Below are 15,821 nucleotides of genomic sequence, written 5' to 3'. Positions count from 1 at the left end.
GGTGAACCTTGAGGGCATCTAGGGGGCTTTGGAGGGTCCTGGAGGGCTTTTGGGGGATCTTGGGGGGGTCCTGGGTGAGGATTGAGGGCGTTAGGGAAGACTTGGGGGTCCTGGAGGACCTTTGGGGCTCCTGGGTGAACCTTGAGGGCATCTAGGGGGGCTTTGGAGGGTCCTGGAGGGTTTTTGGGGCGTCTTGGGGGGGGCCCTGGGTGAGGATCGAGGGCGTTAGGGAAGACTTGGGGGTCCTGGAGGACCTTTGGGGGTCCTGGGTGAACCTTGAGGGCATCTAGGGGGGCTTTGGAGGGTCCTGGAGGGCTTTTGGGGGATCTTGGGGGGCTCCTGGGTGAGGATTGAGGGCGTTAGGGAAGACTTGGGGTCTTGGAGGACCTTTGGGGGTCGTGGATGAGCCTTGAGGGCATCTGGGGGGGCTTTGGAGGCTCCTGGGTGAGCATGGAGGACCTTTGGGTGGCCGGCAGGGTGGGGTGGTGACCAGGGTGCCACCCCCGCGTCCGTCCCCGCACCCCAGGTTTTGGGGACGACCTCAACTGCATCTTCAACGACGACAACGCGGAGAAGTTGGTGCTGCGGATCCGCATCATGAACAGCGACGAGAACAAGATGCAGGAGGTGGGGACGGGGGCACCCATGGGTGGTGGCGGGGACGCGACGCGGGCTGGGTGTCACCCCCCTCCCCCGTTCTCCTCGGTGTCCCCAGGAGGAGGAAGTGGTGGACAAGATGGATGACGACGTTTTCTTGCGCTGCATCGAGTCCAACATGCTGACGGACATGACGCTGCAGGGCATCGAGCAGATCAGCAAGGTGGGGGGACAGGGGGGCACCCATGGGTGCTCGTGGGGGTGCCGGGGCTCCTGGTGGGTCTTGAGGAGCACTTGGAAGTTCTCCATGGAGACCTTTAGGAGGTCAAGGACACCTGTAGGCACCTCAGAAGGTCCATGGCTGCCTGGTGTCCCCCCAGCTGCCCAGGAGCACCCATGGGTGCTCGTGGGGGTGCTGGGGCTCCTGGTGGGTCTTGAGGAGCACATAGAAGTTCTCCATGGAGACCTTTAGGAGGTCAAGGACACCTACAACGACACCTGTAGGCACCTCAGAAGGTCCACGGCTGCCTGGTGTCCCCCCAGCTGCCCAGGCAGCACCCATGGGTGCCCATGGGGGTGCCGGGGCTCCTGGTGGGTCTTGAGGAGCACATGGAGGTCTCCATGGAGACCTTTAGGAGGTCAAGGACACCTGTAGGCACCTCAGAAGGTCCATGGCTGTGTGGTGTCCCCCCAGCTGCCCAGGAACACCCATGGGTGCTCATGGAGGTGCTGGGGCTCCTGGTGGGTCTTGAGGAGCACTTGGAAGTTCTCCATGGAGACCTTTAGGAGGTCAAGGACACCTGTAGGCACCTCAGAAGGTCCATGGCTGCCTGGTGTCCCCCCAGCTGCCCAGGAGCACCCATGGGTGCTCGTGGGGGTGCCGGGGCTCCTGGTGGGTCTTGAGGAGCACATGGAGGTCTCCATGGAGACCTTTAGGAGGTCAAGGACACCTGTAGGCACCTCAGAAGGTCCATGGCTGCCTGGTGTCCCCCCAGCTGCCCAGGAGCACCCATGGGTGCTCGTGGGGGTGCCAGGGCTCCTGGTGCGTCCTGAGGAGCACATGGAGGTCTCCATGGAGACCTTCAGGAGGTCAAGGACACCTGTAGGCACCTCAGAAGGTCCATGGCTGCGTGGTGTCCCCCCAGCTGCCCAGGAGCACCCATGGGTGCTCATGGAGGTGCCAGGGCTCCTGGTGGGTCTTGAGGAGCACTGGGAAGTTCTCCATGGAGACCTTCAGGAGGTCAAGGACACCTGTAGGCACCTCAGAAGGTCCATGGCTGCTTGGTGTCCCCCCAGCTGCCCAGGAGCACCCATGGGTGCTCGTGGGGGTGCCAGGGCTCCTGGTGCGTCCTGAGGAGCACATGGAGGTCTCCATGGAGACCTTTAGGAGGTCAAGGACACCTACGACGACACCTGTAGGCACCTCAGAAGGTCCATGGCTGCCTGGTGTCCCCCCAGCAGCCCAGGAGCACCCATGGGTGCTCGTGGGGGTGCCGGGGCTCCTGGTGGGTCTTGAGGAGCACTGGGAAGTTCTCCATGGAGACCTTCAGGAGGTCAAGGACACCTGTAGGCACCTCAGAAGGTCCATGGCTGCCTGGTGTCCCCCCAGCTGCCCAGGAGCACCCATGGGTGCTCATGGAGGTGCCAGGGCTCCTGGTGGGTCTTGAGGAGCACTGGGAAGTTCTCCATGGAGACCTTTAGGAGGTCAAGGACACCTGTAGGCACCTCAGAAGGTCCATGGCTGCTTGGTGTCCCCCCAGCTGCCCAGGCAGCACCCATGGGTGCTCGTGGCGGTGCTGGGGCTCCTGGTGGGTCTTGAGGAGCACTTGGAAGTTCTCCATGGAGACCTTTAGGAGGCCCAGGATGCCCACGGTGATACTTGTAGATGCATTGGAAGGTCCATGGCTGCCCGGGGTGTCCCCCCAACCACCCGAGGAGCACCCATGGGTGCTGCCAACACCCTCTTCTCCCCCGCCCCCGCCAGGTGTACATGCACCTACCGCAGACGGACAACAAGAAGAAGATCATCATCACGGAGGACGGGGAGTTCAAGGCTCTCCAGGAGTGGATCCTGGAGACCGACGGCGTCAGCCTGATGCGGGTGCTGAGCGAGAAGGACGTGGACCCCGTCCGCACCACCTCCAACGACATCGTGGAGATCTTCACCGTGAGTTGGGGGTGCCCGGCCACCTGCGTCCTGGGTGGTGGGGTCCCTGGACACCTGGGTCCGTGGGTGCCTGGACACCTGGGTCCATGGGTGGTGGGGTCCCTGGACGTCTGGGTCCATGGGTGGTGGGGTCCCTGGACACCTGCGTCCTGGGTGGTGGGGTCCCTGGATGTCTGGGTCCTGGGTGGTGGGGTCCCTGGACACCTGCGTTCTGGGTGGTGGGGTCCCTGGACACCTGGGTCCATGGGTGGTGGGGTCCCTGGACACCTGGGTCCGTGGGTGCCTGGACACCTGGGTCCGTGGGTGGTGGGGTCCTGGGACACCTGGGTCCATGGGTGGTGGGGTCCCTGGATGTCTGGGACCTTGGGTGGTGGGGTCCCTGGACACCTGGGTCCATGGGTGGTGGGGACCCTGGGTCCATGGGTGGTGGGGCTTGATGGTCATCTGGGTCCCTAGGGTTCCTGGACACTTGGGTGGTGGGGACCCTGGACACCTGGGTCTGTGGGTGGTGGGGTCCCTGGATGTCTGGGTCCGTGGGTGCCTGGACACCTGGGTCCTTGGGTGGTGGGGTCCTGGGACACCTGGGTCCTTGGGTGGTGGGGTCCTGGGACACCTGGGTCCATGGGTGGTGGGGTCCCTGGATGTCTGGGACCTTGGGTGGTGGGGTTTGATGGTCATCTGGGTCCCTAGGGTTCCTGGACACTTGGGTGGTGGGGACCCTGGACACCTGGGTCCATGGGTGGTGGGGACCCTGGGTCCATGGGTGGTGGGGTTTGATGGTCATCTGGGTTCCTAGGGTTCCTGGACACTTGGGTGGTGGGGACCCTGGACACCTGGGTCCTGGGTGGTGGGGTCCCTGGATGTCTGGGTCCTTGGGTGGTGGGGTCCCTGGATGTCTGGGTCCTTGGGTGGTGGGGTTCCTGGATGTCTGGGTCCATGGGTGGTGGGGTCCCTGGATGTCTGGGTCCATGGCTGGTGGGGTCCTGGGACACCTGGGTCCTTGGGTGGTGGGGTCCCTGGACACCTGGGTCCTTGGGTGGTGGGGTCCCTGGACACCTGGGTCCTTGGGTGGTGGGGTCCCTGGATGTCTGGGACCTTGGGTGGTGGGGTCCCTGGATGTCTGGGTCCATGGGTGGTGGGGTCCCTGGACACCTGGGTCCGTGGGTGGTGGGGTCCCTGGACACCTGGGTCCGTGGGTGGTGGGGTCCTGGCACACCTGGGTCCATGGGTGGTGGGGTCCTGGGACACCTGGGTCCTTGGGTGGTGGGGTCCCTGGATGTCTGGGACCTTGGGTGGTGGGGTTTGATGGTCATCTGGGTCCCTAGGGTTCCTGGACACTTGGGTGGTGGGGACCCTGGACACCTGGGTCCATGGGTGGTGGGGACCCTGGGTCCATGGGTGGTGGGGCTTGATGGTCATCTGGGTCCCTAGGGTTCCTGGACACTTGGGTGGTGGGGACCCTGGACACCTGGGTCTGTGGGTGGTGGGGTCCCTGGATGTCTGGGTCCGTGGGTGCCTGGACACCTGGGTCCTTGGGTGGTGGGGTCCTGGGACACCTGGGTCCTTGGGTGGTGGGGTCCTGGGACACCTGGGTCCATGGGTGGTGGGGTCCCTGGATGTCTGGGACCTTGGGTGGTGGGGTTTGATGGTCATCTGGGTCCCTAGGGTTCCTGGACACTTGGGTGGTGGGGACCCTGGACACCTGGGTCCATGGGTGGTGGGGACCCTGGGTCCATGGGTGGTGGGGTTTGATGGTCATCTGGGTCCCTAGGGTTCCTGGACACTTGGGTGGTGGGGACCCTGGACACCTGGGTCCATGGGTGGTGGGGACCCTGGGTCCATGGGTGGTGGGGTTTGATGGTCATCTGGGTTCCTAGGGTTCCTGGACACTTGGGTGGTGGGGACCCTGGACACCTGGGTCCTGGGTGGTGGGGTCCCTGGATGTCTGGGTCCTTGGGTGGTGGGGTCCCTGGATGTCTGGGTCCTTGGGTGGTGGGGTTCCTGGATGTCTGGGTCCATGGGTGGTGGGGTCCCTGGATGTCTGGGTCCATGGCTGGTGGGGTCCTGGGACACCTGGGTCCTTGGGTGGTGGGGTCCCTGGACACCTGGGTCCTTGGGTGGTGGGGTCCCTGGACACCTGGGTCCTTGGGTGGTGGGGTCCCTGGATGTCTGGGACCTTGGGTGGTGGGGTCCCTGGACACCTGGGTCCTTGGGTGGTGGGGTCCCTGGACACCTGGGTCCTTGGGTGGTGGGGTCCCTGGATGTCTGGGACCTTGGGTGGTGGGGTCCCTGGATGTCTGGGTCCATGGGTGGTGGGGTCCCTGGACACCTGGGTCCGTGGGTGGTGGGGTCCCTGGACACCTGGGTCCGTGGGTGGTGGGGTCCTGGCACACCTGGGTCCATGGGTGGTGGGGTCCTGGGACACCTGGGTCCTTGGGTGGTGGGGTCCCTGGATGTCTGGGACCTTGGGTGGTGGGGTTTGATGGTCATCTGGGTCCCTAGGGTTCCTGGACACTTGGGTGGTGGGGACCCTGGACACCTGGGTCCATGGGTGGTGGGGACCCTGGGTCCATGGGTGGTGGGGCTTGATGGTCATCTGGGTTCCTAGGGTTCCTGGACACTTGGGTGGTGGGGACCCTGGACACCTGGGTCCTGGGTGGTGGGGTCCCTGGATGTCTGGGTCCTTGGGTGGTGGGGTCCCTGGATGTCTGGGTCCTTGGGTGGTGGGGTTCCTGGACACCTGGGTCCTTGGGTGCCCGGACATCTGGGTCCTTGGGTGGTGGGGTCCTGGGACACCTGGGTCCATGGGTGGTGGGGTCCCTGGGCTCCTGGGTCCGTGGGTGGTGGGGTGCCCGGACCCCTGGGTGCCCAACAGCCGTCATTTTCCGCCTGTCCCCCAGGTGCTGGGGATCGAGGCGGTGCGGAAAGCGCTGGAACGGGAGCTCTACCACGTCATCTCCTTCGATGGTTCCTACGTCAACTACCGCCACCTGGCCCTGCTCTGCGACACCATGACCTCCCGCGGACACCTGATGGCCATCACCCGCCACGGCGTCAACCGCCAGGACACCGGGCCCCTCATGAAGTGCTCCTTCGAGGAGACGGTGGGTGGTCAAAGGGGGGGGGGGGAGGGGCTGGGGGAGGGGGTTGGGGGGGGGGGAGGGGGTTGGGGTGGTTGGAAATAGGGGTGTTGGGGGGCTGGGAGGGAGATTTTGAGGGTACTTGGGGGGCTGGGAGGGGGATTGGGGGGTGTTGGAGGGGTTTGGGGGTGTTGGAGGGGGTGTTGGAGGGGGTATTGGAGGGATTTGGGGGGCTGGGAGGGGGATTTTTGGGGTGTTGGAGGGGTTTGGGGGGCTGGGAGGGGGATTTTTGGGGTGTTGGAGGGGTTTGGGGGGCTGGGAGGGGGATTTTTGGGGTGTTGGAGGGGTTTGGGGGGCTGAGAGTGGGGTTTAGGGGGGTATTTGGAGGGGTTTAGGGGTGTTGGAGGGGGTGTTGGAGAGATTTGGGGGGCTGGGAGGGGGATTTTGGGGTGTTGGAGGGGTTTGGGGGGCTGGGAGGGGGATTTTGGGGTGTTGGAGGGGTTTGGGGGGCTGGGAGGGGGATTTTTGGGGTGTTGGAGGGGTTTGGGGGCTGAGAGTGGGGTTTAGGGGGGTATTTGGAGGGGTTTAGGGGTGTTGGAGGGGGTGTTGGAGAGATTTGGGGGGCTGGGAGGGGGATTTTGGGGTGTTGGAGGGGTTTGGGGGGCTGGGAGGGGGATTTTGGGGTGTTGGAGGGGTTTGGGGGGCTGGGACGGGGATTTTGGGGGGTATTAGGGGTTTGGGGGTGTTGGAGGGGTTTGGGGGACTGGAAATGGGGTTTTAGGGGGTGTTGGAGGGGGCTTGGGGGTGTTGGAGGGGTTTGGGGGACTGGAAATGGGGTTTTAGGGGGTGTTGGGGTGTTGGAGGGGGCTTGGGGGTGTTGGAGGGGTTTGGGGGGCTGGAAGTGGGGTTTTAGGGGGTGTTGGGGTTTGGGGGTGTTGGAGGGGTTTGGGGGGGCTGGAAGTGGGGTTTAGGGGGTGATGGAGGGGTTTGGGGGTGTTGGAGGGGTTTGGGGGGCTGGAAGTGGGGTTTGAGGGGGTATTGGCGGGGTTTAGGGGTGTTGGAGGGGGTGTTGGAGGAGTTTGGGGGTGTTGGAGGGGTTTGGGGGACTGGAAGTGGGGTTTGAGGGGGTATTGGCGGGGTTTAGGGGTGTTGGAGGGGGTGTTGGAGGAGTTTGGGGGTGTTGGAGGGGTTTGGGGGGCTGGAAGTGGGGTTTTGGGGGGTGTCAGAGGGGGTCGCGCGCTGGAAGTGGGATTTGGGGGGGTATCGGAGAGGGTTGGCGACCTGGGAAGGGGGATTTTGGGGTGTGGAAGGGGATGGGGGGGGGGGGAGGTTTGGGGGGGGGGGGACTCTTTACCCCCGAAGCTGATTTTGGGGGTACCCCGCCCCCCCCGTCGCAGGTGGACGTGCTGATGGAGGCGGCGGCTCACGGCGAGAGCGATCCCATGAAGGGGGTGTCGGAAAACATCATGTTGGGCCAACTGGCGCCCGCCGGCACCGGTTGCTTCGATCTCCTCCTCGACGCCGAAAAATGCAAACACGGCATGGAGATTCCCAGCGCCCTCCCGGGCTTGGGCGTCGGCGGCCGTGAGTCCCAAATTTGGGGGTGCTGGGCCCCCGAAGATCCGGATCTTTGGGTGCTATGGGAGAAGAGAGGGCTGCGATGTTGGGTTGATGGCCCTCGGTGTCATCGTGGCTGCCAACCCTGGGTGTTTGGGGTCCCCTCCTGGGTGTTTGGGGTCCCCTCCTGGACTCTTGGGGTCCCCTCCCGGGTGTTTGGGGGTCCCCTCCTGGGTGCTTGAGTCCCCTCCGGGTGTTTGGGGTCCCCTCCCGGGTGTTTGGGGTCCCCTCCTGGACTTTCGGGGTCCCCTCCTGGGTGTTTGGGGACCCCTCCCGGACACTTGGGGACCCCTCCCGGGTGTTTGGGGTCCCCTCCTGGGTGTTTGGGGTCCCCTCCTGGACTTTTGGGGTCCCCTCCCGGGCGCTTGGGGTCCCCTCCGGGGCGCTTGAGTCCCCTCCTGGACTTTTGGGGTCCCCTCCCAGGTGTTTGGGGTCCCCTCCTGGATTCTGGGGTCCCCTCCCGGGTGTTTGGGGTCCCCTCCTGGATTCTTGGGGTCCCCTCCTGGGTTTTTGGGGTCCCCTCCTGGATTCTTGGGGTCCCCTCCTGGATTCTTGGGGTCCCCTCCTGGGTGTTGGGGTCCCCTCCTGGGTTTTTGGGGTCCCCTCCTGGACTCTTGGGGTCCCCCTAAAGCCCCCCCTTTTTTTCCCCAGCTACCGGAATGTTCTTCGGATCGGCCCCCAGCCCCATGGGGGGGATGTCCCCCGCCATGACGCCGTGGAATCAGGGTGCTACCCCCGCCTACGGGGCTTGGTCTCCCAGCGTGGGTGCGTGGGGAGGCGGGGGGGGTACTGGGACAGACTGGGGGGGTTACTGGGACAGACTGGGGGGGCTACTGGGGGGGTTGGGGTGGGTTAAGTGGGTTTTGGGGGGGTGTTAAGAGGGACTGGGGTGAACTGGGAGGTTGCTGGGGGGTCCCTGGGGTAGAGTTGGGGTCCCTGGGCAGACTCAGGGGCAAACTGGGGGGCACTGGGACAGATTTGGGGTCTCTGGAACAGAGTGGGGGGGCCTGGGGTGTTTGGGAGGCTGTTAAGAGGGACTGGGATGGACTGGAGGCTGCTGGGGGGGCTTTGGGGCAGAATAGGGGTCTCTGGGGCAGACTGGGGGGCAAACTGGGGGGCACTGGGGCAGATTTGGGGTGCGATGGGACAGACTGGGGAGGCTAATGGGGAGGTCTGGGTCTTTGGGGGACTGTTAAGAGGGACTGGGATGGACTGGGAGGCTGCTGGGGTGGCTCTGGGCAGAGTTGGGGTCCCTGGGGTGGACTGGGGAGCAAACTGGGGGGCACTGGGGCAGATTTGGGGGTCCCAGGGGCAGATTTGGGGTCCCTGGGGCAGTTGGGGGGGTCGCAGGGGCAAATGCGGGGGATCCTTGAAGTAGATTTGGGGTCCTGGGGGGCAAAGGGGGGGGGGGGCTTGGGGTAAATTTGGGGTCCCTAGGGCAGTTTTGGGGGGGCTGTTGGGGGTCCTGACACCCCCCCCCCCCCCCCCCCCCCCGTTTTTTGCCCCTCCCCCAGGCAGCGGCATGACCCCGGGGGGCGCCGGCTTCTCCCCCAGCGCCGCCTCCGACGCCAGCGGCTTCAGCCCCGGTTACTCCCCGGCCTGGTCCCCCACCCCCGGCTCCCCCGGCTCCCCCGGGCCCTCCAGCCCCTACATCCCCTCCCCCGGTGAGTACAGCCCCCCAAAAACACCCCAAAACACCTCAAAACCCCCCAAAACACCCCCAAAACCCCCATAAACACCCCAAAACACCCCCAAAACCTCCAAAAACACCCCCAAAACACCCATAACGCCCCCAAAAACACCCATAACGCCCCAAAAACAACCCCAAAACACCCCAAAACCACCCCAACCCCCCCAAAGACACCCCAAAAACCTCCAAAAACACCCCAAAAACCTCCAAAACCCCCCAAAAACACCCCCAAAACACCCCCACCCCCCCAAAACCCACAAAAACACTCCAAAACACCCCCAAAACACCCCCAAAACCTCCAAAACCACCCCAAAACACCCATAACACCCCCAAAACCACCCCCAAAACCACCCCCAAACCCCCCGAACCCCCCCAAAGACACCCCAAAACTCCCCAAAACACCCCAAAACCCCCCAAAAAAAACCCAAAACACCCCCAAAACACCCATAACACCCTCAAAAACACCCAAACCCCCCCAAAGACACCCTAAAGACACCCCAAAGACCTCCAAAACCACCCCCAAAACACCCCCAAAACACCCTACAATGCCCAAAACCACCCTACAGTGCCCCCACAACCCCCCAACAACACACTACAACCCCCCAACAACACCCCAACGCCCCGCAACACCCCTCCCAACGCCCTACAACACCGCCACAACGCCCTACAACGCCGCCACAGCGCTCCCAACACCCCCTCAACACCCTCCAATGCCCTACGGGACCCCACAACACCCCAAAAGCACACTACAACACCCCAACGCTTCGCAACACCCCTCCAGTGCCCCCACAACATCTGGCAATGCCCCAACAGCGCCCCCCCAACACCTCCACAACACCCCCCAGAGCCCCCCAACACCCTACAATGCCCTCGCAACACCCCAAAATACCCCACAACACCGCCACAAACCCCCCCACCCCCCTCAACACCCTACAACGCCCCAACAACATCCTAGCAACACCCCACAACACCCCCCACAACCCCCCAACACCACCCTACAAACAACCCAACACCCTACAACGTGCCTCCAAAGCCTCCACAACATCTGACAACACCCCCACAACACCTCCACAACACCCTACGGAGCCCCCCAATACCCTGCAATGCTCTCACAACACTGCAACACCCCAAAATACCCCACAACACCCCTACAAATCCCCACAACACCCGTCCATTGCCCCTACAACATCTGGCAATGCCCCAACACCTCCACAACACCCCCCAGAGCCCCTACAATGCCCTCGCAACACCCTAAAATACCCCACAACACCCCCACAAAACCCCCCACCCCCCCCAACACACGAAAACACCCCTCCACACCCTACAACTCCCTACAAGTCCCCCCAACACCCCTACAATGCCCTAGCAACACCCCACAGCACGCCCTACAACATCCCACAACCCCCCCAATGCCCCACAACACCCCAACAATGCGCTACAACAGCCCAACACCCTACAACGTGCCTCCAACACCCCCGCAACACCTCCACAACACTCTCGCAACACAGCAACACCCCTGCAACACCCCAAAATACCCTGCAACACCCCAAAATACCCCACAACACCCCCACGACCCCCTACAAACCCCCACAACACCGCAGTGCCCCCACAACACTCCCAACACCCTACAGGACCCTCCAACCCCCCCCCCCCAACACCCCAACAACACACTACAACACCCCAACACCTCACAACATGCCTCCAATGCCCCCACAGTATCTGACAACACCCCCCAACACTGCAGCAACACCCCCACAGGGCCCCACAACACCCCCACAGGGCCCCACAACACCCCCACAGGGCCCCACAACACCCTACGATGCCCTCAGAACACCCCACCCCCCCCGCAACACCCCAAAATACCCCACAAAACCACACAACCCCCTACAAAATCCCACAACACCCCAATGCCCCCCCCAAGACCCCCCCAACACCCTGCAGCACCCCCAAACACCCCCACAACACCCCGCAACATGCCAACAGCCTCCAATACCCCATGAGGCTCCACAACACCCCCCCCAACACCCGACAGCACCCCAACAACACCCCACAACACCCCGCAGAGCCCTCCTACAGTCCACAGAACCCCACAATGCCCCCCAACACCCCAACAACACTCTCCCAACGCCCCCCAACACCCCACAGAGCCCGACAACACCCATCTGGGGACCCCCCCCCCGTCACCCTCTCGCGTTGTCTCCGCAGGCGGTGCCATGTCGCCCAGCTACAGCCCGACATCACCCGCCTACGAGCCGCGCTCGCCCGGGGGCTACACCCCGCAGAGCCCCAGCTACAGCCCGACGTCCCCCAGTTACAGCCCGACGTCGCCCAGCTACAGCCCCACGTCACCCAACTACAGCCCGACGTCGCCCAGTTACAGCCCGACCTCGCCCAGCTACAGCCCGACCTCGCCCAGCTACAGCCCGACTTCTCCCAGTTACAGCCCGACGTCACCCAGCTACAGCCCGACATCTCCCAGCTACAGCCCGACTTCTCCCAGTTACAGCCCGACTTCTCCCAGTTACAGCCCCACCTCGCCCAGCTACAGCCCAACCTCTCCCAGCTACAGCCCGACTTCTCCCAGTTACAGCCCAACCTCTCCCAGCTACAGCCCGACTTCTCCCAGCTACAGCCCAACCTCTCCCAGTTACAGCCCCACTTCTCCCAGTTACAGCCCTACCAGCCCCAACTACAGCCCCACCAGCCCCAACTACACCCCAACTTCTCCCAGTTACAGCCCCACTTCTCCCAGCTACAGCCCCACCAGCCCCAACTACACCCCGACCTCCCCCAACTACAGCCCCACCTCTCCCAGTTACAGCCCCACCTCCCCCAGTTACAGCCCCACCTCCCCCAGTTACTCCCCCTCCAGCCCCCGCTACACCCCCCAGTCGCCCACCTACACCCCCAGCAGCCCCAGTTACAGCCCCAGCAGCCCCAGCTACAGCCCCACCTCCCCCAAGTACACCCCCACCAGCCCCAGCTACAGCCCCAGCTCCCCCGAGTACACCCCCACCTCCCCCAAGTACAGCCCCACCTCCCCCAAGTACAGCCCCACCAGCCCCAAGTACAGCCCCACCTCCCCCACCTACAGCCCCACCACCCCCCAAGTACAGCCCCACCTCCCCCACCTACAGCCCCACCTCCCCCGTCTACACCCCCACCAGCCCCAAATACAGCCCCACCTCCCCCACCTACAGCCCCACCAGCCCCAAGTACAGCCCCACCTCCCCCACCTACAGCCCCACCAGCCCCAAGGGTTCCACCTACAGCCCCACCTCCCCCGGCTACAGCCCCACCTCCCCCACCTACAGCCTCACCAGCCCGGCCATCAGCCCCGACGACAGCGACGAGGACAACTGAGCCGGGGGGGGCCCCCCCCCCCCCCAACTCCCGCAGGTTGGGGGGCTGACCCCCAAGTTAGGGGTCACCTCCTCCGCTTGGGGGGGGGGGGAGGGGGAGGGGGCTGACCCCCCAAGTTGGGGGGGGGGGTGACCCTGAGATTTGGGGGGGGGGTGACACTGAATTTGGAAGGGGTGACCCCCAAGTTGGGGGGTGACCCCCGAGTTGGGGGGTGACCCCTAAGTTGGGGGGTGCCCCCTAGGTTGGGGAGGTGACCCCCAAGTTGGGGGGTGACCCCTAAGTTGGGGGTTGACTCAAGTTGGAGGTGACCCCCAAGTTGGGTGACCCCTAAGTTGGGGGTTGACTCAAGTTGGAGGTGACCCCCAAGTTGGGGGGGTGCCCCCTAGGTTGGGGAGGTGACCCCCAAGTTGGGGGGTGACCCCTAAGTTGGGGGGTGACCCCTAAGTTGGGGGTTGACTCAAGTTGGGGAGGTGACCCCCAAGTTGGGGGGTGCCCCCTAGGTTGGGGGTTGACTCAAGTTGGGGGGTGACCCCCCAAGTTGGGGCTTGACTTCAGTTGGGGTGACCCCTAAGTTGGGGGGGGGGGGTGACACCTGATTTGGGGAGGGGACCCCCATGTTGGGGGGTGACCCCCAAGTTGGGGGGGGGAGGGGCAGGCAGGGGAGGCCTCCCCTGTTCCGGGGTGTTGGGGCCCGCGTCACCCGTCCCCGAGGGTGCGGGTGACGCGGGGGGAGGGTGTAATTTATGGGGGGCGTAGGTTAATGGGGGGGGGGGTAAATGGGGGGGGGGGCGGGGGGGTGGGGGTCCTTCGCCCCTCCCCCCCCCCGGTTTCGGGGTTTTCCTGTACGGGGGGGGAGGGGCAGCGGCTGGCGTCGCGCGTTCGCGGGGAAATAAAAGTTTTACTGGTTTTCAGCTCTGGCTCCGGGTCCGGTGTCACCGGTGTCACCGGTGTCCCCCCCCAGTGTCACCAGTGTCCCCCCCCCAGTGTCCCCAGTGTCCCCCCGTGTCCCCACAATGTCCCCAGTGTCCCCTGATGTCCCCATGTCTCCAATGTCCCCAGTGTCCCCAAAGTCCCCCCATGCCCCCCCAATGTCCCAGTGTCCCCCCCCAATGTCCCCAGTGTCATCCCCAGGTCCCCCCAGTCCCCACGTCCCTCCCGTGTCCCCCCATGTCCCCACGTGTCCCCAGTGTCCCCGTGTCCCCTGATGTCCCCCCCCATGTCCCCATCCCCATGTCCCCTAATGTCCCCCCCCATGTCCCCATCCCCATGTCCCCTAATGTCCCCCATGTCCCAGTGTCCCCCAATGTCCCAGTGTCCCCCATGCGTCCCCAATGTCCCCAGTGTCCCCAAAGTCCCCCCATGCCCCCCCAATGTCCCCAGTGTCCCCAAAGTCCCCCATGTGTCCCCTATGTCCCCTGATGTCCCCCAATGTCCCAGTGTCCCCGTACGTGTCCCCATGTGTCCCCAATGTCCCCATGTCTCCAATGTCCCCTCATGTCCCCTGATGTCCCCAGTGCCCCCCAATGTCCCCAGTGTCCCCCAATGTCCCCCCGTGTCCCCAATGTCCCCAGTGTCCCCCAATGTCCCCCATGTGTCCCCAATGTCCCACCCACGTCCCTCCAGTGTCCCCATGTCCCCAACGTCCCAGCGTCACCCCACGTGTCCCCAATGTCCCCTGATGGCCCCAGTGTCCCCCCCATGTGTCCCCAATGTCCCAGTGTCACCCTATGTGTCCCCAATGTCCCCCTATGACCCCCCACATCCCAGTGTCCCCTATGTGTCCCCATGTGTCCCCATGTCCCCCCGGTGTCCCCATGTCCCCAATGTCCCAGTGTCCCCCCCAATGTCCCCCCGTGTCCCCAATGTCCCGCCCATGTCCCTCCAGTGTCCACATGTCCCCAATGTCCCAGCGTCCCCCCACGTGTCCCCAATGTCCCCTGATGGCCCCCCATGTCCCCAGTGTCCCCCCCATGTGTCCCCAACGTCCCCCCGGACCCCAATGTCCCCCCATGACCCCAGTGTCCCCCCAATGTCCCACCCATGTCCCTCCAGTGTCCCCATGTCCCCCAATGTCCCCTGATGGCCCCAGTGTCCCCCCACGACCCCAGTGTCCCCCCATGTCCCCCCATGACCCCCCACTTGTCCCCAATGTCCCAGTGTCCCCCCAATGTCCCCCATGTGTCCCCAATGTCCCCCCCATGTCCCTCCAGTGTCCCCATGTCCCCAACGTCCCAGCGTCACCCCACGTGTCCCCAATGTCCCCTGATGGCCCCAGTGTCCCCCCATGTGTCCCCAATGTCCCAGTGTCACCCTATGTGTCCCCAATGTCCCCCTATGACCCCCCACATCCCAGTGTCCCCTATGTGTCCCCATGTCCCCCCGGTGTCCCCATGTCCCCAATGTCCCCAGTGTCCCCCCAATGTCCCGCCCATGTCCCTCCAGTGTCCCCATGTCCCCAATGTCCCAGCGTCCCCCCACGTGTCCCCAATGTCCCCTGATGGCCCCCCATGTCCCCAGTGTCCCCCCATGTGTCCCCAACGTCCCCCCGGACCCCAATGTCCCCTCATGACCCCAGTGTCCCCCCAATGTCCCCAATGTCCCACCCATGTCCCTCCAGTGTCCCCATGTCCCCAATGTCCCCTGATGGCCCCAGTGTCCCCCCACGACCCCAGTGTCCCCCCATGTCCCCCCATGACCCCAATGACCCCCCCCGTGTCCCCAATGTCCCAGTGTCCCCCCAATGTCCCCCCATGTGTCCCCAATGTCCCCCCATGTCCCTCCAGTGTCCCCATGTCCCCAATGTCCCAGTGTCACCCCACGTGTCCCCAATGTCCCCTGATGGCCCCAGTGTCCCCCCACATGTCCCCAACATCCCAGCGTCACCCCACGTGTCCCCAATGTCCCCCCACGACCCCAATGTCCCCCCACGTGTCCCCAACATCCCCAGTGTCCCCCCACGTGTCCCCAATGCCCCCCCATGTGTCCCCTGATGTCCCCAGTGTCCCCCCCCCCCCCGCTATTTGGGGCTCCCCCCCGCACCCACCACCCCTACTTGGGCCACCCCCCATCCCCCCCCCCGCGGGGCACCCTTGGGTGCCGGGGGGGTGCAAAAAGGGGAGGGGGGGGGGGGGAGGTGTCCCGCTGGCAGCGGTGGGATTCGAACCCACGTCCCCGCGGGGACTGGAGCCTAAATCCAGCGCCTTGGACCGCTCGGCCACGCTACCGGGGCGGGGGCGGCGGCGCGGCGCGGCCCCAGGGGCCCTGTGCCCCCCCCCCCTCCCCGGGGTCCCCGGGGTCCCTGTGCCCC

General features: G+C 64.7%; 1 protein-coding gene across 1 annotated transcript in view; it reads left to right on the top strand.

Moving 5' to 3' along the window:
* LOC309604165 (DNA-directed RNA polymerase II subunit RPB1-like) overlaps positions 1 to 12,533 on the top strand; it is a 48,395-nt gene extending 35,862 nt beyond the window's left edge. The window contains 9 exon segments of the mRNA XM_082339077.1: positions 527 to 627; positions 716 to 820; positions 2,582 to 2,764; positions 5,665 to 5,868; positions 7,242 to 7,428; positions 8,113 to 8,226; positions 8,976 to 9,125; positions 11,357 to 12,255; positions 12,257 to 12,533. Coding sequence (XP_082195203.1) covers positions 527 to 627; positions 716 to 820; positions 2,582 to 2,764; positions 5,665 to 5,868; positions 7,242 to 7,428; positions 8,113 to 8,226; positions 8,976 to 9,125; positions 11,357 to 12,255; positions 12,257 to 12,514 — 2,201 coding nt within the window. The 3' untranslated portion in view covers positions 12,515 to 12,533.
* Positions 12,534 to 15,821: the final 3,288 nt, after the last annotated feature.

This window comes from Platalea leucorodia (genome assembly GCF_965183815.1).
Source record: "Platalea leucorodia genome assembly, contig: HAP1_HAP1_SCAFFOLD_411, whole genome shotgun sequence".
NCBI classification, from domain to species: domain Eukaryota; kingdom Metazoa; phylum Chordata; class Aves; order Pelecaniformes; family Threskiornithidae; genus Platalea; species Platalea leucorodia.
The sequence above is the reverse complement of the archived record's forward strand: the minus strand, read 5'-3'. Positions and strand labels throughout refer to the sequence as shown.